Source organism: Eleginops maclovinus, chromosome 18 (assembly GCF_036324505.1).
Source record: "Eleginops maclovinus isolate JMC-PN-2008 ecotype Puerto Natales chromosome 18, JC_Emac_rtc_rv5, whole genome shotgun sequence".
Taxonomy (NCBI): domain Eukaryota; kingdom Metazoa; phylum Chordata; class Actinopteri; order Perciformes; family Eleginopidae; genus Eleginops; species Eleginops maclovinus.
In genome coordinates, this window is record NC_086366.1 from 8,124,963 (window position 1) to 8,152,135 (window position 27,173).

The window sequence follows — 27,173 nt, forward strand, 5'->3', positions numbered from 1 at the left end:
GGCAGTAAAGATGATATTGGCAGCCTGTCCGATGGAAGTCAATTGAGGTAAATCCAGCTGCCATCTGATTTTATTTTGCCTGGCAGAGAGAGTTATTTTATTGGGCGCACAGGCTATTTGAAACAGCTGATGATGATAGAAAGATTTATGATACATTTTACGGATGCTAACAAGACAAGGTGATGACGCAAAAATGTGGTGCCTGTTTGCAATTTAAGCAGGCATGAAGGAGAAATGCTTTTTGTGTGTCTGTCTCTGTTACGTTATGAAGTACGTTGTTGCACTTTTGATGTACTAGTCACATGTTGATGTTTTTGGTAGCTATGCACCCAGTCACAATAATCACTTTATGCTCAGTGCCGGGGAAGGATTTAATTAACTGTCCTCTGTCTGGTTAGATAATTAGTCCATAACGCACAAACACGGACGCTCTCTTTCAAACACACGCAGACTAAGTCAATTTGCTTGCCATGCTATCACTAATGCTGAGGTTCAAATGTACTCACAATGACTAGCTGCAGCAGGGAAGTCTTGAGTGACACGGCTCAATAGGCAGTGATAGAGGAGTATTGAGAAAAGCCGCAGACTGGAACAGATCATGGTGTGGGTTCTGTCTGCCCACTGAGAGAAAATGATGTTGTTGATTTTTCCTCAAATTGCTTGATCAGTGTTGCAGCACACTGTATGATCTGCTCAGCCTCCCTCAAACACAACAGTAATTATGTTCTCTTTTTTTTCCCCCTGCAGGTTCGAGGTTTGATCTACACACAGGGAAAGGTAAAAAAAAAAAGTCTTTAATTTCCAGATTTTTCTCTGGTCTTGATGGGGTGGTTTGACTGGGAGGCATTAAACTGTAGACTGTGGGTGGATTGATATTGACGCCTTACTGGGGAGATTTGTGAACCAGTTTGATGTTTTTTTCCCACTGCACACACACATTTAGCGCAGCCTGTTATCCTAATCATGGTGAACATAAAATGTGGATTAGGGGTGTCTTATAGTATCAGCTGTAATCACACACAAACAAATCCTTCAATACTTCCGTACACTTGCACCTGCTGCAAAATGGTAACTGCATCTACTGTAAACAACACCTTTCAGAGCACTCAAAGTGCTTTTCAACACATGCCAACATTCACCCATTCCTGAAAAAACTGATTTATGTTAATGTCTAATATTATGTTTTAACATAAACGCCATCTGAGAGTTGCAGTGCTGGCTAAGCAACATTTAAAGTGGCTTTAAGTGTCATAAAAGGACCTATAATGTGTTTTTTATTGCAGGTAGTATGTGACTAGAACAATGTCAACTTTTTTTTTAACTAAAATCACAACAGTATTAGCAGCATTATCTAAACTGAGATTTGACAAAGTACCTATTGTGTTGTTCATAGCCGCTTAGGGTTTTGCCATCTAGGCAACATTTGATCATTATGCTGATGGTGGACATACAGCTCTTTTTGGTCTATTTCTGGCAGATGGAGTCTGTAACGGTTTATGTCTGCGTCCTTCCCTCTGTAGATCCCAGAGTATTTTAGTCCAGAATAATCCCCACCATCTGCTGTCTCCTCTACTACGTTTTAGTGCTCAGCATCTCTCCCTATATCCGTCACTCTAGTAGTGTATACACCATTGCATTTCCTCTTCCTGTTTTCTCTATATATTACGATGAGCCGTCGCAGCTGCATCTTTTAATTGTGATGCCTCACTTCCTCTCCTATTCAGGCACTCAATCTCCATCACCTTTTCTTCTCCTTCCTCTACTCAATCTCAATATGACTGCTCATTCTTTGTAATGGGTCTTGATCCATGATCTCTTCCCCTTCCTCCTACCTTTTTAATATTCGCTTTTCGTCTGTGCTTGTGTAAATCTCTGGATGTCTCTACAATCTGAGTGTTTGTCTCTTTATCCATTTCACTCCCACACCATCCACTCTCCACAGGCTGTCAAATCCTAATCTGGGCGTCATGAGAACAGACTATACCCTCTAGTTTCTAATGAAACTCCTAAAAATCCACTCTGCTAGGAATAGGGTTTAAAGTGTAACTGATTCTCTGCTGATTAATAACTTTAACTAGGAAAATACAAAATTGTTTTTACGTTGATCAAATTAAAGAATGCCTTTGCTAGTGTGCAAAGGCTATTGTGTAGGAGACAAATGTAGAACTGCCCAGGTGAAGCAATCAGCAGCTCAACATTAAACTTCTATATTAAACAGACAATTTAACAACAAGGATAAAAAAGTTGATCACATGTGCGTTATATTCTTTTTGATCCAAAGAGTGTATTGTTGTTGATCTGAATCAGTTTGCGAGTGAAATATGCCACCTGGTGTCATTTCTCACCTCTAAAATACTGCTTTTATGTCAGAGGGTCTAATGAGTGAAATTGCGACTGTAAAAATATGCCTGGCTTTCATTCCTTTACAAGTATCACTTAGCTACCCTGGGAAAAGGCACTTGACTCTTTGTTTCCCCACTGCCGTTGTTCTCTGGGAAATGGTACATGACCACAGCAGAAACACTCAAGTGTGTATGACTGTATCCCTTTTTTCATGTGCCTCTCTCAGACTGACGCTCTAAGTGAAGATGGCCTCCTATTAACCCAACTGAGAACATGACGAGAACATTTCACCTCAGAGAGAGACATGCACATTGATGATCTTCACTTAAGGGCTTCAGTGTGCTGTAATGTGAAAATTAAAAGTACTGCACGTGTCCCCGAGTGGCTCACAGCAATGATAATGTAGGCACAAAAACACGGACAGGTATGACATCCACACCTCAGTGACGTGGTTGACAGCCATGTTCAGCACATTTTTGTACCAGCACACAGCTGGATTAACAATGACTGAATGGATTAGTGAAAGTGAGAGAGTCAGACAGAGACAGAATGATAAAACACGGTGACTCCTGTGTCAAGTGGGTATTTGATAAAGCCGGATACCTTAAACAGATACCGATAATACCCCGAGATCATCATATTTTGGCTCAACAGCCAATGACATCACATAACCATGCGAACACACACACACACACACACACAGAGCACTGAGCAGATCATATCCTCGTCATCTGACCCAAATCCATTAGTGCTAGGAGTCACAAACTCATCCACCCGCGTTTTTCTCTTATTCTTTCCCAGACACAAGTTCCTCTATGTGAGACTTCTTCTCAACAAGCTCCTCTGAAATGACATGTGACAACAGCGACAGTCAAACAGTGAGATTAAGCATGTAGGTGACCACAGCCTGCTGGGGACTTAGTTTTGCAGCTTATTAAGTTAAGAGCCAGCTTCTCTGATTGACACATTTATTAGTTCGTACCCTTTTTGTAGTCCTATCAAAGCGGACATTTATTTAGAAGCAGATGTAGATAACTTCAACCAAAGCTAAAGCGAATAAACATATCATCTTAAACCAAACCGTCTACATCTGGAGGCTATAGTTGTCCTCTCAGCTAATTGTCTTGGTTTAATTGAACAGTAATGATGATAGTCATTATTGTTTTGTTTTTGAAGCACGCCATACATTCTGTGTGTGTGTGTATGACAGTAATATGATTGCCAGCTGGGTCATTTACACTAAAACTGCATGCCTCTCTGCTGGTGGAAATGCCTTTGGATTGCTGTGGATAACTACTTTTGTGATTCCCTGTGAGTTCAATGTTAAAATATGCCTTGATGTCATTCTTCTGTTGCACTTTTAGCTTCACTGCTGCAATGTGTTTCTTGGATTACTCCCATTTTGACATTGCGTAGCACTCTAAGAACGTCAGAAATGAATATAAGGCAGGCATTCTGCTTGACTATTCAAAATGTTCCTAATTGAAATGCTGAAAAGGCAGCTCTGGCTAATCAGCTTAGAGATGTAGTCCACAGTTGACGGATAATAACGAGGTTCTTAGTGCTGAAGAGTTTATTACCACCCCTGTAATGAGAGTTCACAGAATATGATCCGAGGACAATGGAGGGAGAGGAAAGTTAGGAGGGAGAGGGCGGCAGGCTTAGATGGGGCTTCGGTGCTAGCTCCCATTGTTCAAAAAGAGGAACATCAAAGGGGCTGAACACCCACTGCAGGAATGCAAGTTTGTGAAAATGACTTTTTATCGGAGATTGAAAGGATGTTCCTAATGTTACGAGGTGAGCTGTTGCAGGACAGAAGACTGAGTATGCATAGAGGGAAGCATAATTTATGTACGTTTTTCAAGAAAATCCTTTACATTAACTATACAACCGGCTGGAATGTAGTGCAAAGACACAGGGACAAAGGCAAGAAGTCCTTGAACCATAATAAAAGTCTGTCTCGGCCTTTGAAAATGTCAAAAATTGGCTGTTATTTTTACTGATTTATTGTCTATGTGTAAAATATACTTAGGCAAATACAAATTGTGTAGAAAACCTGAATTATGAAGAGACCTGTTTTCAGTAGAACATAAACATCATCAATTTCAGTATTGGGACTATCAATCATTGATGCCTGATAATCTAACATTTGGAAATATGACCTGTCTTCTTTGTTGTGCTCAGGAATCTGTCTGCTCAGATTAACATGTGAAGACACCTTACCTCTCAGCCAGTACATCAGATCGTTGGGGTAATCCGTCCTGGTAATCATCAGTTTTAACTTGATAAAAAGTGTAGACATTTCGTGTGATTGTTTTGTGTATATCACACAAAATAGAGAGAGACAGACAAAAAAAAGACACATTTTACTTAACATAAACTTGGAAAACCGGTGGCAATAATGCTGGGTACTTGTAATGGAGATATATTTTCCACATTGCCACACCAAAGAGTCTCACAAGTTCAAGCCCCTGTAGCAGTTTCTAAATGCTGACTACTTTGTTTCCTGCAGTAAAAACCTCAGAGAGGCTGCTTTGTGGAGTTGAATAATGCACCTTGTTCCTGACATGATGTATCTTGGGAAATCGGTGCTGCAGTGAGTACAGTTAACATCCCGGTACGTCATTGTGCTCTGATGGCTCCGGTGGAAGGATGAATGACACAGGACGACTTTCTCCGGACTGACTGTCTGTCAGTCATCTCACTCTCTCTCTCTCTCTCTGTCTGTCTGTCTGTCTCTCTCTCTCTCTGTGTGTCTCTCTCTCTGTGTCTCTCTTTCTCTGTGTCTCTGTCTGTCTCTCTCTTTCTCTGTGTCTCTCTTTCTGTTTGTCTCTCTCTCTGTGTCTCTCTGTCTGTCTGTCTCTCTCTCTCTCTGTCTCTCTCCCTCTCTCTCTCTCTCACACACACACACTTTCACACATTCTCATTCCCTTTCTGACCCTCTAACCTCACTTTCCCACACGCACACATCGCCACAGCCTGTGTTTACGAGGTCAGGGATGTGAGCATGAGTGGAATGACACAGTACACACTAACACCTTTCCAAGCTGCTGTGCTATAACACGACTACAGCAGTGTGACATATCTGTGACATCTTACCTTAAAGAACCCAAGTCTTCTTACCCCATTGTAAAGTTCAGTTGGCAATTCTATTAAATGCATTTTAATCCAATTAAAGTCGAAACAAACACCACTTGGAATTAACAGTGCATGCCACAATTATTGAAAGGCCTCAGTGTGATCATATGTCCAATTCATATTAACCTGTCCTTGCACTGACTGTCTTTATAGCCAGCTCTTAACGGGGGCCTTATGACAATATTTACAATAACCCGATATCTGTCTCTTTATATTCGGAAATCTGATCCCATATATTTTCTCTACGTTCATAAAAGTTGAGTTAAACATAACACAGGTGAACTTGCGCTTATTCATTTTCTTCTCAAGGGTCGGACTGCAAAGTTTGCCTGTGAAAACGTTTGGCTTAATACCTTAACCTTCCTGTAAGACTTTTTGTATTTACACTTTTTGCACAACATATAATGTGTCAGTTCTCGTGCATTAGAATTACTAGACGCTGATTTAGGTACCTTTGGACAAAGCCAGGTTAGCTGTTTCTCACATTTGCAATCGTCATGCTAAAATGAGATAAATGTTGCTTCACATTTTTTCCCAACTCCCAGCAGGAAATTAAATACATGTATTTACCATACGTCACATGACTTCTTTAAACACACCATAATAGAATCCAAAGCTGACATTCTATATTGTTCCATTATTCTATTCTATCCTATTCTCTCAGGATGTGCCAAGAATATAATGTATGTTAGCTCTCCCTGCTGTGCCCTCCAGCCAGGGATAGGACTACTTTCTCTCTACATGTGTAAGGTGGACAGATGCCATCCACAGGAAGAACGGAAGAAAAAGGGCACAGCCGAAGTGCGGATGCTCATTAGCGTTCACTACGCTCATCATTAATCATCACACCTTCAAGAATTGAAGACCTGCAGGACATAAACTTGGGAGTTTGGTTCAAAGGACAGTTGCAGATTGGTAGAGACTAACTGTACCATTTATATAGGCCATGACAAAGGGACAACACAGCATTTGTTTTTAACAAGGTCAGTGATTAAAGTGATGTCTTACCGCTGTTTAGCCTATATGGTTCCAATTGCACACACATTTTTATATGAGCTACAGGCTTTATATCAAAGTAGCAGAATACGTTCAACACAAGACAACATGACAATGATATTTAAAGGATGTATTTAAGGGAGTTCCATTTTCACATTTAAGAAATCTTTTCGCTCCAACCTGAGGTGTGTGTAAGGTGAGGAAGGCATTGTGGGTAGGATGAGGTCAATCCCTGAGGCTCAGGCAGCGGTTAGCGTCACGCGGCTAATATAGAAACTGTTGTGTCAGAGTAATAGGAGCTAAGAGGAAACTCCTGATACATGACACACACACCCACACACACACACACACACACACACACACACACACACACACACACACACACGAAGACTGCCTTCCTTTTTAGCTGACTTACTACTGACACTTCACACTTGACCCATTTGCCTCAATAGAACAATTATTCATTGTAAGGAAATGAAAGAAAAGATTTGTCTAGAAGAAAAGGACAGTAAGAGTGCTTTATGAGAACAGAGAGGGAGGAAATATGTTGAGTTCGGAGAGGTGGGGCTGGAAGAGTAGAGTTAAACGTTTCTCTTTGATTGACAGAGTATGGAAGGCAAGGAGTGAAAGAAATGGGGGAGGGACGGAAGAGGGGGAGCAGCTGTCCTTAGATGTCTGTCTCTGAGGGCTCAACAAGGAAACATCTTTTAACTTTCTCAACCTTGGCATTTGGACAGATATGAAAGCAGGGTCCTGAAATAAAATTGTACGGGCAGGAAGGAGAATATTATCAGACATATAAAAGCTCTTTCCGAAAATTCAACTGAAATCTTTGGATAGCACCTCTCTGTTCGACAAAAGGCAGCGAGAGGTTGTTTGGGATCAGCGGTTTCATTATGCAAGAGGGGCAAAGGGTAAGTAAAGTCTTGAAAAGCGGTGACCTTTTTTTTCTCGCTTTTTCTATTCTGAATTGCAGAATTTCAGGGTCTGTTAATGTACAGTATATGCTAGGGGAGTTTCACAATCCCCGGGGTCCCATTTAAGACCATGTATTGCATTATTTTGGAAATACAAGGGTGGATGGGAGAAATGAGACAGGTTTTTTTATTGGTTGACCTTTTAGAAATAACATGTTTTTTGTGTGCCAGAAGCAGGATCATGATCCATACTTAAACCACCTGGAGTGATAATCACAGGAGCAACAATTACAAATCGCTTGGAGGACGTATTGATTTCTGCTCAGTCAGTGTTTGAGGTTTGTCACGTAGGTTGACCACTTTCACATTGCATCAACAGTGTGACGCATTGAAAATACATCTGTTCTGTTCATCTTCTCCTTACTGGGTACTACTTTGATTTCTTGTCTTTTCAGCCCTCCATCTGCCTGTGTATAGCACTCAGTCATCTCTGTGAGGAGAACTGATAGCTTACACACAAAGCACACACACAGCTTGCCGCCCCAGTCATTATGAGGCTATTTGTTTTTGGGGATGATTTGGTCCTTGTCCTGGCGCTTATGCATTATGCAGAAAATATTGCTCTCTTCGCTGCAGGAGAAAAGCAATAAACGTTCTGCTATCATCTGTTATTCTGGCACAATTAAAGGGAAGTAATGCGCCTGCCGAGCAACCACCCCTGGATAACTATGTTCCACAGTTATTGTTTTTCGATGATGGTGCTTTTGGACATCACTGATGTCACAATTTTTGCGGTTTCAGAGAGACGGCATGTTTTACCGTCTTATCAAAGGCAGCTATATAAATGAAATATTCTGCTTTAAATCAAGTAATACAGCCACCTCCTCGAATATCAATGTGAATAACTGAATTTTGAGGTAAGCTCATTTTTATATTACCCATCTGCTTGCATGTCATATTCGAACTCATCTGCTTTAGAAGAACTCATTACTCAGCATGGCAGCTATCTTGTTTCTATTTTTTTTATTTTTAGGTGAAGGCCAATGGATATATTTTATTTACACCTCTGTGAATTATTCAGGGAAAGTGTTTCTAGATGGAGCTAGCTAGCTAACTGTCTGCAAATGGTTGAGTTCTTCTAATGATCCCTCGCTCTCCCACACGCATTAGTGCAAGCCTCCAGGCTTTACCATATCTACTTATCAGAGTTTTCTGGATTGAAAGCAGAAAAGATATTCTATCATCAAAAGAAAAGTTGCTTTAGTTAGGACTTGCACAGTGGGGCGAGATTCGGCCTCCCAAACCTCACCAATGTTCCTGATTCATCGCCCCAGGTGTGCAACTTTGATGTGTGTGCGAACATGAATATCTTCCATTCCACTTTTATTTCGACTTTTTCTTTGTGTCCCGCTACATGTATTCATTCCTCCCTTTTTTTTGTGTTTTTATTTTTGGAGAGTAATCCCTCTTTGTTTCTTTCATTTAACCCAGCTCTTGTGTTCTGTTGCTGCTTCTTTTTATTCTGCCTCATCTCTAACTCCTCACTCCTTCCTCCCATTCTCTCTTTTATCCCTCCATCTTTTTTCCTCAAGTATCCACTCCTTCATCTCTGCTTTGAAGTGACCACAAGGCGAACCTTATCAAACAAAGCTCTAAGACCTCTCTGTGTGTGTGTGTGTGTGTGTGTGTGTGTGTGTGTGTGTGTGTGTGTGTGTGTGTGTGTGTGTGTGTGTGTGTGTGTGTGTGTGTGTGTGTGTGTGTGTGTGTGTGTGTGTGTGTGTGTGTGTGTGTGTGTGTGTGTGTGTGTGTGTGTGTGTGTGTGTGTGTGTGTGTGTGTGTGTGTGTGTGTGTGTGTGTGTGTGTGTGTGTGTGTGTGTGTGTGTGTGTGTGTGTGTGTGTGTGTCAGTCATATTTGTCTCTAGCTGATCTGTCTGCCAGGGAGTTCAACCTGTCAGATCTGACGTTCAAAACAATATCTACTTTAGAGATATCTGACTCCGGGCAGCATAGTTGCAGGTCGACAGGAAATGATTTTTTTTGCAGTGTATGATGGGAATCAGCGGAAATCTTTTGACACTGAAGTGTTAGATGTATAGTTTTACTTTTTTTCTTACTTGTAGTTGAACTATTCTGCTTGGACTTCGGCCAGCTGCAACTGGGTCTCTGAAAACAGCAGTCATCAGTCGCTCAGCGCAGGCACCCTCCTTACTCCTCCCAACACACAGACTTGCGCTCTCTCCCTATTCTTTTCTGTTCAATCCTCTAAGATTCCCTCCTTTCTTCCTCTGATCTTTGGAACATCAATCCCTCATTCCTCAAAGCAAAAACGAGGGGAAGGGATATGACAAAAATGAGATGACAGATTACCTGCTATATATAGAGCAAGTCTTATGCCTCTTCTCTTATTCATCTTCTCGCCGTGCCCCAAAGACATTGGAAGCACCTTTTCAGTTGTTCGACTGGCGATGCAAATAGACCCTCTCTCAAACAGACAGCGCTCTCAAAATCCTCAAGCCAAATGTTTTTGTAAATGGTACCAAGACTCACCGTGAGGAAGTGAAAGCAGGAGGGTCAAAAGAGGGGTATTAGCAGAATCAGTTCAGTCATGAATTAGCACAGTTTTGTTTTAAATTGGGTAATATTTGACACAAAATGACTTACCATAGTCCCATTTCACCTATGATAGAATAGTGGTTAGCTTGTTTGTTACCCATAGAAGCATTCATGCTTATCTATCTAGAGAGAGACAGATTACCACAGTCTACAGTGTAATATCCTCTCTTCCCTCCTGCTCATTTGTCTGCTAAGTGTTCCTATAGTTCCTCTCCTCTGTGTATGACAGATTTACGGTCTGGCTCTGGGCGACACTATTATAAAGTATGGATTAGAAACATAGTGAAATGCCACGGATAATCTCACTCTCTTGCCATTTTTATTCAGTCTTTCTCCCTCTTCTCTGCTCTATCCCTCTACCACTTTTCTCTGCTTCTTTTAAAACCTTTTTTTTTTCTATCCAGGATTTAGCCACTGCTTACGCGGTTGATCATTTGTAGCAACAAATATACATCTGTCATTTCGTCTTACCTCAATCTCTATAATATTAGTATTGTGGGTGTATAACTTTAGGATAATATTCTATTTCCAGATTTGTTTAGGCAGTATCAATCCTAGTTTTGATAAACAATCTGAAAATAAGACACAGGAAGACAACCTTTTTATTATTATTACAATAGCAGGTTGAGTGAACGCATCTTTTCTTTACATCTTTGTTTCTTACGTTCTATGGACTGCTTATTGTTAGTTCACGTGAATATTTGACTTTTACTGAGCAGAATGTCTGCGGCGGATTTGACAATAAAAGATCGTTTTACATTCATCTGTTTGAGAGATAAAGTTGTCATGCGGTCATTTTAAATTATGAAAGTCGTGGATGTGTGAGCAGGATTTTGTTACATCCCAACTTGGAAGCCAATTTTGATCCTATTGTGCAACTTCAAAAGTAATGTGTAGAAACGTACAACCTCCTGTCACATAAACTAAGAAGTTACCGTTAAATGAACGAGGGACATCTTGTTCCCAGTGCTTAAACTTTTGAAATAAACAATAAACATTTTTATTACAAGTTATTCCAATAATTGTTATTTTTAGCAGACTATTCTGTAGTTAGTAGTTTTCTAATGGATGGTCTGGTTTGAGGCAAGTTATTTGTGTTAGTCACTTACAATGGTGCATATGTTTGCTGATTTAGAAATGATGCACAACCAGCCGTCATGACTAAATGACTCAATGTAAATCATCACTTTAAACACCCAGACATTACACTATCATATTAATCAAAGATCTATGGCCCTTCCTAAACCAAACCAAAGAAGTATGTACTGTAGGTTAAGTGAATTAAATGGAGCCCATGTGATGTAGATTGTCTCAAATTAATCCTAAAATTCTCCTTTCAGTATTACTATCCAACAAGTGACTACAGCCACAATGCTTTTTAAAGCAACGCATCCTTTCCTACTGTATGTTCACAACACCAAAAACCCAGGGCAGCGGTCAAGGATAACATCAAAAAGAGGAAAGACTTCCTTTTCTTGGGTTTATTCTCTGTCCGTAGTAAATGGAGTGTGAGAAACCTCCAAACATTAACATCTGCTGTGATCTCTTAACAAATTACAGCAAGTTAGTATAATTGTATAACTGCATTAAGTAATCATGTACTGTACACTTAATAAAATAAAAGTTGGCTGGAGGTTAAACACTGACAAAAACAAATTGGTTTGTTTACTTCCTGTGTCCAGAGGCCATAGTTGGCTGCTTTAGATGTAAAACATACTATTTGTATTACACCAAAGGCACAAAAGAGCTATAACTTACACACTTGTATACAAGCCTCACTGCATATTTATTCATTCAGAATTATTGCTCCTGCTTTCCTTCTCTCTGTGTTGTACTCACACTTTCATCTTCTGTCTTGCTCATCACCATATCATCAACATATTGCTGTGTCGTTCTCTTTCTTCTGTCACTGTAAAGCATCACTCTCCCTCCATATCACTTTTATGTACTTTAATCTACATGGGAAAGAGGGAGGGGGAAAGGAAAGAAAGAGGTAGAGTTGCAGGTCCTTCCTTTGGGATATAATTTATGTTATTGCATATATTTACATCACACCCAAAGGTAAGGCTCTACTCAACACCATGCAACAGCTCTACCTCTGACTCCATGAATAAAGATTCTACATTTCCAATTTGATTCTCGCCTCTTCTACTCTGTTTTTTGCCAGAAGCATAATTTTTCTCCCTGTTTTTTAGATGAAACGCAAAAATATATGCCAGCGAGGGCATGGAAAGACAAATTGGAGGCATGAAACTATTCCTTTTCATGCTGAGAGGAGAAGAAGAGCTCTGTTAGCCTAGCTGACATTCCACTTAATTTGATTCATTACTCCGTGGTGACGCTATTGTCGCCTCATGCAGGGAAGTGGGCCAGTTGTAGAGCTTTGATATATCCTGATGGAGGACTATGAAAAAAATAAGAATTGATGTACTGTAGCTATTTCCTGCCTCCAGCCGTAACTGCAAATTGACTTTACCGCAATGTTCACTATATTTGTGAACCAATTGTGAGAGAAAAATTGTGAAAACAAATTTTCAGTAGAGATTGTGTCCTACCAGAACCAAGCCCGTAGGGTTCATACAAGTTGAAGTCAGCCAGCAGTGTTATATGATGCTATGAAGCACATGATGGGTTACTGAAGTGTCATAACTTATATGGGCTCTGCAGTCAAACTTTACAAGGTGCGTCTATAGGACAGCATGGATTTGACACTTGAGCATTACAATATTAAGCTACTGTACCTTTTAAAAAGGATAAGGCTGATGTTTTTTTATGTAATTTAAAAACATCAGCACTTAAATCTTATTTACCTGTCACACTTTGCCCGGTTAGACCCTTAAGTCAGAAATCTTGAAAAGTGGATCACAAATGAAAAGTTTCTCTAAAAGAATGTCCAAAAATAAATAAATAATGATTTATTTAGGAACTATTTAATGCAGCAGAATAATACACATGTGGTGCTCTAGGGAATATTTACAGCAGCAAGGGGTATATGGGATTTAGTCAACAAAAAATATATTGGTTGATGGTAAGGAATAAACAAATGTCACTCAATGCAAAAGTGTGACTCAATCGAGCTTTTTATTATTAATTTGTTTTGCTCAGCAATAGAGGGCTGATGGCACAGAGGGATACGATTTATAGAGACAACACAAACAACAACAATCTATTTATTGTTATTTTATAGTCTCTCAATGGTAAAACAAAGCATATAACACCATACTGTAATTATCCTTTAAGTACAGTACTGATACTGTTTTCCTGGTTAAGTGTCAGGCAATGACATAAATAAATGTCCCTTTGGAACCATCAACAGATTTCCAGTTATTCATCACAAACAGTATGGTCACTTGGAGATGACAGAAATGGCAGAGCAACAATTGTGTAGCTGTGAAATCACTGACATATGAACGGACTCAGATGGAGAGCAAAGCACAATCTGTCAGTGTGACTTGCTGTTGTATGACTCATACAGTATGCATACAGTACGGACAACTGGTCGATGGGTGCTCTTGGCCACTGCAAGTTGCTCACTCATGCTGTTGTGGCTCAAATACATAAGGTGTGATGAAGCATTCATATTCAACCGAAAGATAATCACTTGATGCCACTTAAACGCAACCAAAACGTGCACCATTAACAATAATATAGACGTAGTTGTGTTTAAAAGAAACACAATGTAATACCATAGGGTTTGTTCCCAGTGGTATTCCTTACAGTCTAACAGAAATGTATCCTCCTTTACTGTAACTCTTGTAAATGTCCAGGGGACATCCTGTTTTATATGCTGTGTGCGACTTCAGTAATTCAGTGAGCCGTAGGGAGCGGCTCCTTACTGAAAGCCACACATCACAGGGGTTCCCTCTACCGCATATAAGTATAATTTTATTCATAATGAATAAATGTATATTAGCATACTAAACAAGAACCTCTCTGTGACTGTCCTTATTATATCTGCAAAACATGCATTTAAATGAGTTATTACATTACATGCAGGTAATTCACAGCAAGTAAAATACATTTCTATCGTGGTATACCATTACTCCATTATTTTTCTACATGTCAGTTATCCTGATTTTCACACTTGTGTCTTTGTGCACTGAACCTTACTGACAGATGTATTAAGCAGAACAATGAAGAATGGGGCTTTTTTGTCCAGATCAACCCATTTTTCACCACAAACATCCAACTTTCTTTTGTTTCTTTGTTTCTTCCTTAACGAGTACTGCACAATGGCCTGCAATTGTTAGTTGATATACTACATATGCTAAAAGGCATTACATCAGAAGTGCAGTCTGCCTATATACTGCTGTGTTTAACTTTTTAATTCATGTGGCTATTTTTCAAACTTTGAGTAAACTAAATCTTAGTAAAATACATTACCTACCATCTGATTTAATATAAATACTCTCAACGGCATTTTTCTTCTAAAGGAGAGTGAGCAGCACCTTATATCTTCAGTCTAACACATGGGTGTGAATGTAGAAAAATAACACAGAAGAGAAAACTACCTTAAGCCTCTGGATGCATCTAAAACGTACTGTATGCCGGAGGAAGATCATTTTGATTGACATACAGCAGCTAGATTAATTCATCATGGTTCACTTTCATACATGGCCACAAGTGATTTTGAACCTAGCCATCCACCAACTTCATCTCCCATACACACCCTGCTTTGCTCAGCCATAAATCATCAGCTAGCCACTGGGTGCAGAGCAAGGTGACACTCCACCCTGCTACCAACACCCCCGGAGGTGGGAGATGAGGGAAGGAGAGAAGGAGGGAGGAAAGGGCAGGAGGTGGCAGAGATTGTGTGTGAGTGTATCTATCTACTTGGCTGTCACAGCGGGAGGGAAATCTTTGATGTAAACTCTATTAGTATTTGGCGTGTAGAGTCACAGCTCAGACTTGAGTGAAACCGAGGGTGGTTCACGGCACCTCAAGAGTCGATCCTGGCTGGAAATTCAAACACAGACACCATAGCGCTAAGAAATGTGCAGTTTCTCGGCTCGGCCCGCGCATGAGTGAGAAGTGGTGTAATAATATGAAATATGTTTCTTTCGCCCGCCGGAGATATTGCTTTAGTCCACTTGGTCCTTGCAGAAATGGATTTGTTTGTAGAAATGTGTCCCCTCTACCATGGTCAGAAAATGACATTTTTATATGTATCTGTGTGAAGTTTGACCTTATGTTGACCTTTACTTTCAGTAATCTGTCTTTGCTCAGTTAAAGGATGTCTGTATGATACAATCCATTCCCCTCATCCCCATATAGACATTGAAACAATAAAAAAAAAAAAAATCGATTTAGGGTTTAATAAAGCAGCCTCACAGATAAAAAAAATGTCCCTTCCTCATCTTTACAACCACCTGCTGGCTAGATGAATAAACATGTGTACTCAGCATTCAGCATTTTCCCAAAATGTCAAACTATTCTTTCATATAAAATCCCTTCCATGTCTTCCAAATACATCAACGCAGCTTCATTTATCTTCTGTAACTTTTTAGAAAGAGCACTTTTTGTGTCCTCTAGCCATGTAGCAACCTCAGGAAAAGAGATTTGAAACATGAAGAAATGCTTTGTTCGCCAGGATTTTCTTGCCTAAACTAAGGGTTTTGGACGGAAAAAGTTGAGGAACCCCTCTAATAAATCTTTTATATGCGGTAGAAAGCAGAAAATCAAATGGTAGAGTCAAAAGGACTGACATGAGGCGTGTACGGTATGTATGTGTATATGCCTAAACACAAAAGAGGCTAGTGTGATCCTAGTCCAATAAAATGTTTTATTTTGATTAATGAAGTTTAACAATTGACATCTCATTTTAATCAGCAGTTCTCGCTGGTAAGCAGCAGCTTTTATTTGCCCGTTAGAATACCAATACTGTCTTCGTTAATCAGCTCTCGAATGTGATGAGCTCATCGAAGAGGGAGCAGAAGGTTATGATAGCAGCTTACAGGGAGTTGGCTCACTTAACCTGGACTGCACTGAGTCTTATTTCATGCAAGATGGTATGGACAGAAAATCAACTTTCATTTAATTACTAACTGAAGTTAAATGACCCTTGTGTATTGGAGTACAGAAACCCCTGTTACTGCACATTATTTCTTACATCACAATCGAACAGATGAAGCCATTTACAACCTCATATGTCTTGCTACTGTACTAAAATAAAGCAAGGAGGCAGAATGTACTTTAATGGTATAAGATTGACCCAGCAGGCTCAGTAGGGAAGGTTCAATACCAGCGTAGCTTTATTTCCTAGTTTATGAAAAGGAAGCAGAAGAGGGTGAAGTCTGCCATTTATCAGGCCTCAATGGTAACGGGCTGCCCTTATGCTGTGTTATGAGAGGAGCACAACGGGAGGGAGAGGAAAAGGCAATACAGGCTGTTCATCCACTGCCATCACTCTTTTTATAGTCAGGGGTAACGGCATGTGTGATTCAGTAGTTCTACTGTAGGTTGTGGCAGTTATCGATTACACAGGATTTATGTCATAAACTGTAAGGCAAAGACAAAGCATAGCCAGAATTTAAGCATTATCACCAAAAGCTGTTTTATTTTTGATATAAACATCCTGTATTCCAGGTTTTATCATTGTTATTTCTTGTTCTCATTAAATCATCTTTGAGTCTCTTTGATAAATAATCCAAAACACAGTTGATGACTCTTTATTTTTACATTGCAGTAAGTCCTACAGCGCTAACTAGACAGATGTTGACTCATGGCTTAAGTTGATGCAATGATTGACTCCCTGAGGAGGGAATAAAGTATTCCACTGAGCAAGTTCGACCACAGCTCTTCTCTGGTCTAAATGCAAATTACTTTATGTTGATTTTTCTTTACTTTTCATCAAGGAAGGAAAGATAGGGAGCCACTGCTCCTTCCTTCCCCCCTGCAGCATTTCAGTGACACAGACTAACGAAGACACACAGACGCCATGTGAGCAGTGATTTCCTGATGTCAGCTACAGATGGCCTGTGCCATGTCAGATTAATGGTGATATTGGGAAGAGAAAGAAACCATGCAGAGTCTGACACAAAGTCCCCAAGTTTATACTGAACCTAAGCAGGTTTTATAAGAGGAGTTGTTGGTAACGGTGAATTAGGTGCTCTTTCAAGGTTTTTCATGTCTGATATGCATACTTTTTCTACAGAACTGTGTTTATGTGTGTGTGTGCAATGTTTTCTGGCCAGTTGGTTGTGTGTGTTGTGATGAAAGTGCCTGAAAATAACAATAGAGAAACAGCTGAGGACAGAGACAGACGGACGGATGCATTGATGGTTGGACGGAGGAAGCGATGACTGTTAAACCTTCTGTTTTTGTCAGTGCCAGCTCGGTATCAGCTCATGCACCAGTTTCTTTCTTACACATCACTCGACAAGGTTGGAGAAATTAAGAGCAAGTCCTTATTTGATCCCCAGTACCACCCTCCTTCCGTGACTGGCTCGCCTTTGCTAATAAAATACAATACTGCTACAGTGAGGTCTGAGGTAAATGTCCGTCACTCTACAGGCCTTTATAGCTCGTTTGCTCACTCACAGAACTCTACTTACATATAAAAAGAGCAATGCTGCACTATCAGTGGGCTACGCAACACACACATTACACCAATGCACACACACACTTTCCCACAGCCACACACAGTCGTCTCCCTTGCTCCAGGCAGTTCTTCTGCTTGGCTTGCAGTGCTTGTCCTCTTGTTGGCTTAATGGCTCTGGGTAGCCTCTCTGGTTCACACTATGATAGCGACACTTTAGTTTCCCTCCAGTCAGACTGGCATCGTCTTTTGTTCGGCTGTGGGACCACTTACATTGTTTTTGATTCATTTGAATATAACAAATAACATTAAGGGCTATTCCTCCTGTTCTGTTGCTCTGCAGATAAAGCTTTACAGATGCAGAGATGTGTAACCTGCACACCAACAGAAACACTATCATGCACACACACGGATGATTATTTTCACATCCACTGTGGCTTTTTTGAGTTTGACAAATCTCACCCCAGCTTCTCACGAAAGGAAGTCACACTCATCCTCCACTTGATCACACCCACTGTGATCCTGTTTCAGTTTATTCAAGCTCAAACTAATTATGAGATTTTTTTTCTTGTACAACAACCGTTGATGAGGCTTAATTTCCCCAGCCGCATACTCTATGCATTGGGCTTATATTGAATATTTTTGGGTGTATATTAAATCCATATATCCTGAGCGCAGTCTCTCAGGTTTTGCAATAAACAGTGGTAACATTAGAGGTTTGCACTTAAAGCTGTGAGTTGTCATCACTTTGTGTGTGTGTTATAGTCCCACAGAGAGCAGAAGCTGCAGTCTATTTGTAGCCCGCCCTTTACTGGTCTCCCAACGCAGCTGAGGTGATGTGTGAATGGTGCTATAAACTAATCTTCAGTGCAAAATGTTTTCAAGGGATGTAACGCCACGCTTTACCCTAATGAGAAGCAGAGGTGCATTGTACATTATTATAAAGAACCAGCTTCAAAGGGTAGGTTAGATAAACAATGGAGGGGGAAATTATTTCACTCCTTTTTCACGGGTTTGCTGTTGTTATTTTGGTTGTTTGAATGATGCCTTGAGGAAGTAGCAGGAAGTTCAAACTAACTTTGTGCTGTGTTGGTGGAGGCAAAGTTGACTCTGAGCTGATTGTCTTGCATATTTGGTTAACTAATCAGGCATGTTAGTAACTGAACAAAAACATTGGAAGCGGTTGTTTTCTGAATATTTTGGATCTGTTTTGCATAATTATGCTGTGACAATAAAACTCTGAAGGAAAGTGGATTTAATTTATTGATGAATATTAAAATCTGCCTGTTGAATTTAAAGTTTGCACTGCATGTTGAGGATTCTGTCTTTTCTTCATTATATATTTAAAGATTTTTAACTTTATCATTTCTTAATCAATACATTTATTGTCAGTATGTGAGATTTCACACTTATTTAGAGACATGCAGTAAGTGTTTTCTTTGTGAAATGATCCAAAACTGACGTATGCTGCAAATTCACCCAAAATAATAATTAAAGGGTTTAAACAACATAATTATTGCAGTATATTTAAGCCATTAAAAATCACCTTAAGTCAAAGTTTTTTGTTTAGTTTTGGGGGAGTTTTTTTCATGGTGTAGTAAAACGAGGTCAAAGATAACCATTTTTATCCCTGCCTTACCAGACATTAGATAATATCATATCATAATACTCAGTACAAATCAGTCCAGCTCAATGACTTCTGGCCTCCCTCTGCCCCCCTGTGCTTGGACTTTCCTGTAGCGGGACTCTACAGTTTTTTATGCTGCCCTTTTGGATGTAGTGGCATTGCAGGTTGTGACCTAACCCAGCTGTTCAGCGGCCCAGTCCTGCTCTGTGTGTACGTGAACACCTGGCTGAGCAGACTCCTCTTCCGCCTTCTGCTGCGCACAGTGTGACGTCAAGCCTGTGGCGGGTCATTTGGCCCATCGATCTGCTCACATCACACCTGAATGCTTCTCTGCAGCTATCTCCTGTTTCACCTACCATCATGTCAAGTACATTTTACTCACCCATCCCAATATCACACATACTAGATTTGCCTCAAGGGGTTTTACAGTCTGTACAGGAGATGATACCCTCTAAAATGTTAACAGGGGTAAAATGGAAGAAACCTCAGGAGGAGCAATTGAGAGGGACAGGCAGAGGTTCAAAAGATGTTGAGTGTACATAATAAAACAACATAATAGAAACATCAATATGACAGAAATAGTACATGTAATGTGAACATATATTAAATATATTGATCCAGGAGGATGTCTAATAGCTCCTTGGTGCGATACAACCTCCTATACACCATGTTACCCACCTACTCATCACATATAGACATTTATTCAGCTTCCTTCACTTCCAATTCGACTGAGAAAGAGAGAAAAGTCTAAAAAAATCAACTGTTTGATGTACATTTTGTTAAGTATATAGTAGGAAATTAAAAATAATTGTTGCTATGTCAAACCACGCATACTGAAGAATATCAAAGATGAACACAAGCTCCACTGCTCTCCACTCCACTGAATGAGCTCCACTTGACATTTATCTTAAAGGTTCCACATCATCGCACCAGCTTTATCAGGATTGTATCCCCACTTTGCATGTCTTTGCTATTCAGCGGCATGTGATTTACTTTATAGTATCCAGTCTTATCACCAATCAGCACCTGACATGTTACTTCTTGTGAGACACCTCAAGAAGACGGTACTATTTTTACACTGCAGCAGCTGTGGCATTTGAATGGTGCAGAAAATCGTGTCAACGGTTATTTTGAGAGTTTTACGCACCAGGCCAGACCTTACAAACGAGTGTGTGTGTGTGTGTGTGTGTGTGTGTGTGTGTGTGTGTGTGTGTGTGTGTGTGTGTGTGTGTGTGTGTGTGTGTGTGTGTGTGTGTGTGTGTGTGTGTGTGTGTGTGTGTGTGTGTGTGTGTGTGTGTGTGTGTGTGTGTGTGTGTGTGTGTGTGTGTGTGTGTGTGTGTGTGTGTGTGTGTGTGTGTGTGTGTGTGTGTCAGAGATGGAGATTTGTTAGAAAGAAACAGAGAAGGTGACAGATACTTCTTTGACCCCAGTGAAAGTGAAGGGATCAAGTTCCAGGTGCCGCTAAGTGAAGCGTCTATTCCAAGACGCGGTATTCAGTTTCATCTTTGTCATGTTGAAATACCAAGCCGAGGCCTGGTCTGTCTGTCTGTCTTTCAAAGACCTTGTGCTAATTCGGAACGATTTCCCAGACGTTCCTACATACCGCTGGATTTATGTGTCCAGACGTATCATTCTGTGTAGTAGCGGGTTAGTGACGGGACAGGGAGTTCGGATGTTTGTTGTGAGCAATTTACAAACAACCCCTACCAGTAAATGGCACTTGTGTCAGTCATTAGGTGTCAAGGTGATTTCTCCTCCTAATTTAGGAGTGTATTATGATCACTGCAGCTATGTATTATATCTCGCTGCTCCGGTGGTCCGGCTGTAATTAGCCTGTAATAGCATAAGCCATTTCCATTACCTGATATCTCTTAAGATTTACAGCACCACAAGGCTAAAGAAAGCGTCTTTTATCATTCTCATCTTATGTCTCCCTTGAATAGCATTTGCATTGGCATATCATTACTTTGAGACATCCGGCTCAATTTGCTAATTGCCTCCTTTAAGCTTGTTTCATGTAGTCTCTGTGAACGCATTTTTCACAAGACATAGTGTAGATAATCAAAAACAATTCAAGGACCTCCCATTTTCCCCCGTAATTAAGACAACATGTTTTATAAATGTCCTTTAATATGCAAAACACAAACACCAGAGGACATATTCCTTGTGAGCATGTCTAACGAGCTGAAGGAGCTAACGGGCCAAAATAATTATTCACTTGGCTCGTTAATCAGCTTAAAGTGAACCGTGAATACAAAAATAGGATTCATGCTAGTCTTAAATCGACAGAACATTACCAGTATGTAATTACCAGCTGCATTACACAGAGTCTTTACGTGTTACTACGGCGCTGTATTTCAGAATCTATTTCAATCATTTAGAGCTCATACCAAAGCGTAAGAGCCATTGAATGTAATCAATCAAAAAGGAAAGCAATAAATCAGCGCCATTCAAGCTTCGCTCAGTTTAACGAGCAGGCACAGTTACCGACGATTGATGAGGGCTTTACTGTACAGCGTGTGAATACCTTACAGGTTAAGTATCTGCAAATATGTAAACAACTCCGCATACTCTACAGGATTCAAAGCTGCTAGCAGCTGTGAGGGAATAATGGCCTTTATAATGTATTCTTGTTGTGGGCCAAACATGTTTTCTTTGTGCTACATGTTTAATTTGATTTATAACAGAAGTTGACCCACTGGTTCGTGGTTCCAATCGAGTACACTCACAGAAACAAACACACACCTCTCTCTCCCTCCCCCTCTCCTGCCATTTTCAGGCTATGAAAGGTGTGACTTAATCTTTTTGCATGATTTGTTGTTGCCTCTAAACTGCTTTTTCTCGCTGCATATAGATCCTTAGATCAGATGTGGTCTACCCACGTGTGTGTGCGTGTGTGTGCGGATACAGTAATTTTGTATGATTGGTATGAAGTTGCCTGTATGTGTGTGTGTGTGGAATGTATTTGTGTGCTCTATCACTGTGTTTTAAATAGAGAGTTAGCTGGTATTATGCATCTCACGTCACAGCCAATTAAGCCCCTGCTTACTGGAGCCCCTTTAAGTGTGATTTTTCACAGGAGCGAGTGTGAAATCTCAGGGATTGGATGGAAATTACACCAACTCTATATTCAGAGACTGTACCAGGCTCCTAAATCCTCTCATCTAAACCAGGCTCGCTAGGTTACCCGCCTAATGAATGTGCTTTAACTCTGGCAGTTTCGCCTTGCTTGCAATTTGTGTTTGAGCGGTTACATTTAAAACGAGAAAACGAAAAGCATCTGTTCTGTTTTCTTTGGTCAATTACTGATTAAATAGTGGGAGTATGATCCAGAACTAGATTAATGTTCAATAACCAGAATGTATGAATACACAAAGCCCATTTGGATAAGTGCAATCAGGATTTTTGTGAACACAATTATAAATAATAAGAACATCTGGTCTGTTTTACCACCACACATTTCTGTCATTTGTCTTTAATATGTTGGAGTCTGTCGCCCTCCCACCCTGTAAGTCTTTACGGTCAACAGTATCTTAGTGCTTGTCTCTGGGCAGACCTCGCATGTCTCCATACTTGGCCTTGAATCTGACCCAGTGTTATCATAGCAAAAGTGTTTATGGTCCTTCCTCGGAGCTATCGTGGGATGTGTTTGAAGCTGTATGATTTAAACCTCCACTGGGTTGAAAACGATCCTTGGCGAGGCTTATGGCTAAATCATACCCTCTCTGGGATTCATGTGTGAAAACGAGTGTGTGATGGAGAGATAATTGCAACGTGGAACCGACTGTCAGTTTTTATATTTAGATGGAAAGTTCAACAACATCTCCTCAGTGTCTATCACTCTCCCTTATTTGGTTACTCTTTTTCGTCCCACCAGAGACATAAGAGGGCAAAAAAGGGAATGGACTTGACTCTTTTTGTTTTACCAACTTGGTGTTTTTATCCCAAATGATATGTCTTTTATTTCTAAGGACATTTAGATATGTCAAAACAAGAACGGAATTGTTTTTCACATGTGATCTCCCATCTGTGATTGCTGAACAAGACATTTGTGTTTTTAGGTTTTCTTTTTTGTGTCTCAAGGCTTGTATGTGTGTGTGTGTGTGTGTGGGGGTGTGTGTGTGTGTGTGTGTGAGACTCTAAGTTTACAAAGCGTATCCTTGTCAAATAGGGCTGCATCATGTGCTGATCATCCCCCTGTCCGTCCCCAGGGCTAATGTCTCTCACTCCTGCTCTCTGTAAGACTCCTCTGTCTTTAGGATCCGTCTTTCGATCCCACTAACTCTGTAAGTGCCTGCTAGGAATGCTGCCGTTTTAAAATCAGTTCCCACTGAAGCTGAAGCCGATTTAATGTAAAGCATCAGACAGGTGATTATACACTTAGATGTGCTGGTAAGTAACCAGCTGTGGGAAGATCTCATCTCGCAACACATCTTTGCAATGTGGCATTTGGTACTTTCCTTTTGTTTTTTTTACAATAAAACTATACAGCACTTTCTCACACATCCAAACTCTACTGACTTTCCTTAGATTCCTACCCTTTACTGGTTTGATTGTTCAATTATTTTGGGGTGTTTTCACTTCATTTGTTCACATAGTAGCTCATTTCGCCCTTAATTTTGTTTTGGATATGAGCAGGCAAAGTCGGGAATGTCTGAATGAAATCTGTTATAGTGGCCTCTGAATGCAGAGTTTGTAATGTGTCAATGAAGTGTGTAATCAGTGATACTTGTCTGTGGTGTGTGTGTGTGTGCACCACGTGTTCAGTAGTTTGTTGTGTAATAATTTCTAAAGTGCTGCAAGGAGACATTTTGGATTATTATTATGCTTAAAGTAAGTATAGGTTGTCAAGGCTTTGGCGTTATTGCACTTCAGGTTGTTTGTGGATTTTGGGTAAATATGTGTCTTAGTGCAGTCATTTTCTGGCTCTTAACGGTTACGAGCAGGCTGTATATATTTTTTGGAGCTTACTCCCTGGTTAGGCTGTGGAACATTCTCCCTCTTGAATAAATGTTTCTTTTCATGTGGTTTTATTTGGCTTTAAAATGAACTAACACAGCCCATGCTTCCCACAACACTCAGGTTGGCATAGGGATACATTCAATGTGTAGTTGTCTTTCGTTGTGATGCACATTCATGTTTCAAAGGTAAATATACATTTAAATTACATCTTATGGGTATACCTTATTCCCTCGACTTTATGGCTAAGGTTTAGGACTTTTTGTATTTTCATAATGATAATACATAGTGTCCTAAATGCAACCCATAAAGGTGCCTATTATCTTTGCTGTAAAAGTTAGATGAACAGAAAGAGAGGAACTATATCTCCTCGTGCCTCCCCCATCTCTTGCTTTTATCTTTATTGCTGCTTGTTTTTTGAGTGAGGAAAAGAAAATCAGCATGTCCCCGAGCAGAATTTCAGAGAATTGGTGACACTAATTGATATTCCTGAGGCAATCCAGTTTATATTCAACCATACAAGGCAACCAACAAAACTTCTATTCTTGTCGATCCAAGCAGAAAATGTATTTGCACGATATCATGACGAGTGAGGAGTTCCTCGCGGACGAGCTCCAGATGAGAGAATATTTCTCCTTTACTTTATTTTCCATCAGAGGAAGTATTTTAAGGGATGATATTCACAACTGCTTTATCCTTCTTAGTTAACGAATGCATGATAAAAAAAAAGGGCAAGCTGTTTAAAAACACAATGTGACGTTTCTTTCTCGTTAAGCTTTACATCATTTCCATGATCCTTGTCATTTGGGTTACATTACCTGTAAATGACAACTGCTGACAAAGTGTTGCAACAACAGACAGACACATTTGTCACAACTGCATAGCATGGACTGCTCCCCAATCCCCTTCTCTTGCTTGACACGTGCATTAAAATGACTACATGTGCTTCAACTGAGCATGCTGATTACCTGAGTGTATGATTAACGAGCTTAGCTACTTGCCAGAAAATGCCAGCTATATAAAATCTAATTGCCATCGAATAAACATATAACACGCTGTGAGGGGGGGATAAAATTACCTCATGTCTTGGCATTGGGCGCCATCCTTCCTCCTCCTCCTCCTCCTCCTCCTCCTCCTCCTCCTCCTCCTCCTCCTCAGTACTTCCAGCGCTTCCTTCATCTCTTTGGATGAGTCAAACGCACACACTATCTTTCTAGGACTATCCCCAAGACAAGGTGTAGGTACGAGTTTCCACCAAGGTCAGCCATTCATTACCAGCCTGTGACAGTTCTGTGGTACAGATATGGGTCAAAACTCTCAGAGTGTAGCCATACTCCCCCTTTTTTCTCTCCCTGAACCTCCACTAAAGGGCTTTGGTTATTATACATATATAGTCACCATTTCTTCAGAGACGTCTCAGAGGAATTCCAGTATACATTTAGGCTCTCCTGCTCCCCACCAACATTAAGTGCTGAGAGGAATCCACAATGATCTCTCATTGATTCTTCAGCGCCATATGGAAGCCCATTTAAATTGATCGTGGTGGCAGCAAAGGGAGCAACAGCACGCTCCGAGCTAGTAGATTTCCTCAGCTTCACTGTCACCGCTCTTACAAGTCTGTATTTTACAAGTGAAGGATGCCACATAGTACCCACACTGATTGGTTTTCTCATTATTTGCTCATTTAGCACGCAGACAGCTAAGTAATCACAACTTCATTAGGCTAGTTCCCCCATGGGACCAATGTGAATTTAAATGAGAGAACAGCGAAACAGAGGCACGCTTTGGTAACATTTGAAGTACAAAACTTGTACACATCATTATACTTTCAGGTGATAAAGTTGGCCCTCAACAATTGCATACTGTTGTGGTTCTATTCTCATTCACTCACTTGTTGTGGAATGATTAATACAGTTCAATAGCTAGCACAAACACTGCCTTTGCCAGAGTCCTGCTCTCCTCATGGCAGGTATATTATCACATTATCAAGTCACATGGCATAATTATTTTTCAACCCCTGGTAATCTATCATTGTATCCATCATATCTAGATGAGTCTATGCAAATTTATCCATCAGGGGTCCTATATGAAGTTTAATTTATTAATAATTCCAGGGTTAGCGCTTAAATTAGCTTATAGCGCTGCCACTGCCCTGTGCAATATGTGTCGGATAAAAAAGGGTGTGAATTGAACATATATTAAAGTATGGATGTGAGAAGATAGATACACATCGCTCTCTCTCCTCATAAGAAATATCAACCCAGGACATTTTAATTTCTAGGAAAGTGGGGGAGATGTGAAGTGATCCATTTGAGAAATCGAAGGTTCTTCAAATATCGTTAAAGATGAATGCATGAATCATTCATTATGTGAGCCTCTCTCAGCATGATGGGTGGCTCATCTCTCTCTCTCTCTCTATTCCTGCCACTAATTCACTCCCCCACACCCATATTTTCTCCGCTTCCTTTTCTTGAACTGCACAGTAGTGGAAGGCAATGTCGTTTTTCATCAACTTCCTTTGCTTTATTTGCAATTTCTTAAAAATGAATTGGGAATAATTCAAATTCAGATATGCTGAATTACTCGAAGATATTCAGAGATCACTGATTCACCAGGGGACAGTTAAAGCTAGATGAAGAAATGCTGAATGTCTTTATTGAAAGGGCAACCCATAGAGATCCCATGGCTTGTATCAAGGTACTGACCTGGACAGAGTTTGTTTTATTGTCCCTTTTTTAATTGTCAGTATTTAACCCACGGTATCCTATTTTCTGAAAAGGCAAAGTTTTCCACAATGCTGATTACAGACTGAAACAGTTGATACCTGAACAATAGCTGCTCACATCATGAGCCTAAATATGCTTTCTACAATATTCACACAATTTTAGGCTGATGGTTTTTGTCAATCCTGTAATAGTTTTATATGGTTGTTTGACTATTGGCACTATTTAAAATGTGCACTGCTTCTAGTTTACTGGATGTGTGGTTGTCTTACTTGGGTAGTTTTTCTCTTCTTGGGTCTACTACTACTAATGGCCTTAAA

General features: G+C 40.2%; 1 protein-coding gene across 2 annotated transcripts in view; it reads left to right on the forward strand.

Moving 5' to 3' along the window:
* igsf11 (immunoglobulin superfamily member 11) overlaps positions 1-27,173 on the forward strand; it is a 90,304-nt gene that overhangs the window by 28,621 nt on the left and 34,510 nt on the right. For both annotated transcript variants that reach the window (XM_063906224.1, XM_063906225.1), the window contains exon 2: positions 748-777. In XM_063906224.1, the coding sequence (XP_063762294.1) occupies positions 748-777 (30 nt within the window). The remainder of the gene's footprint in view (positions 1-747; positions 778-27,173) is intronic.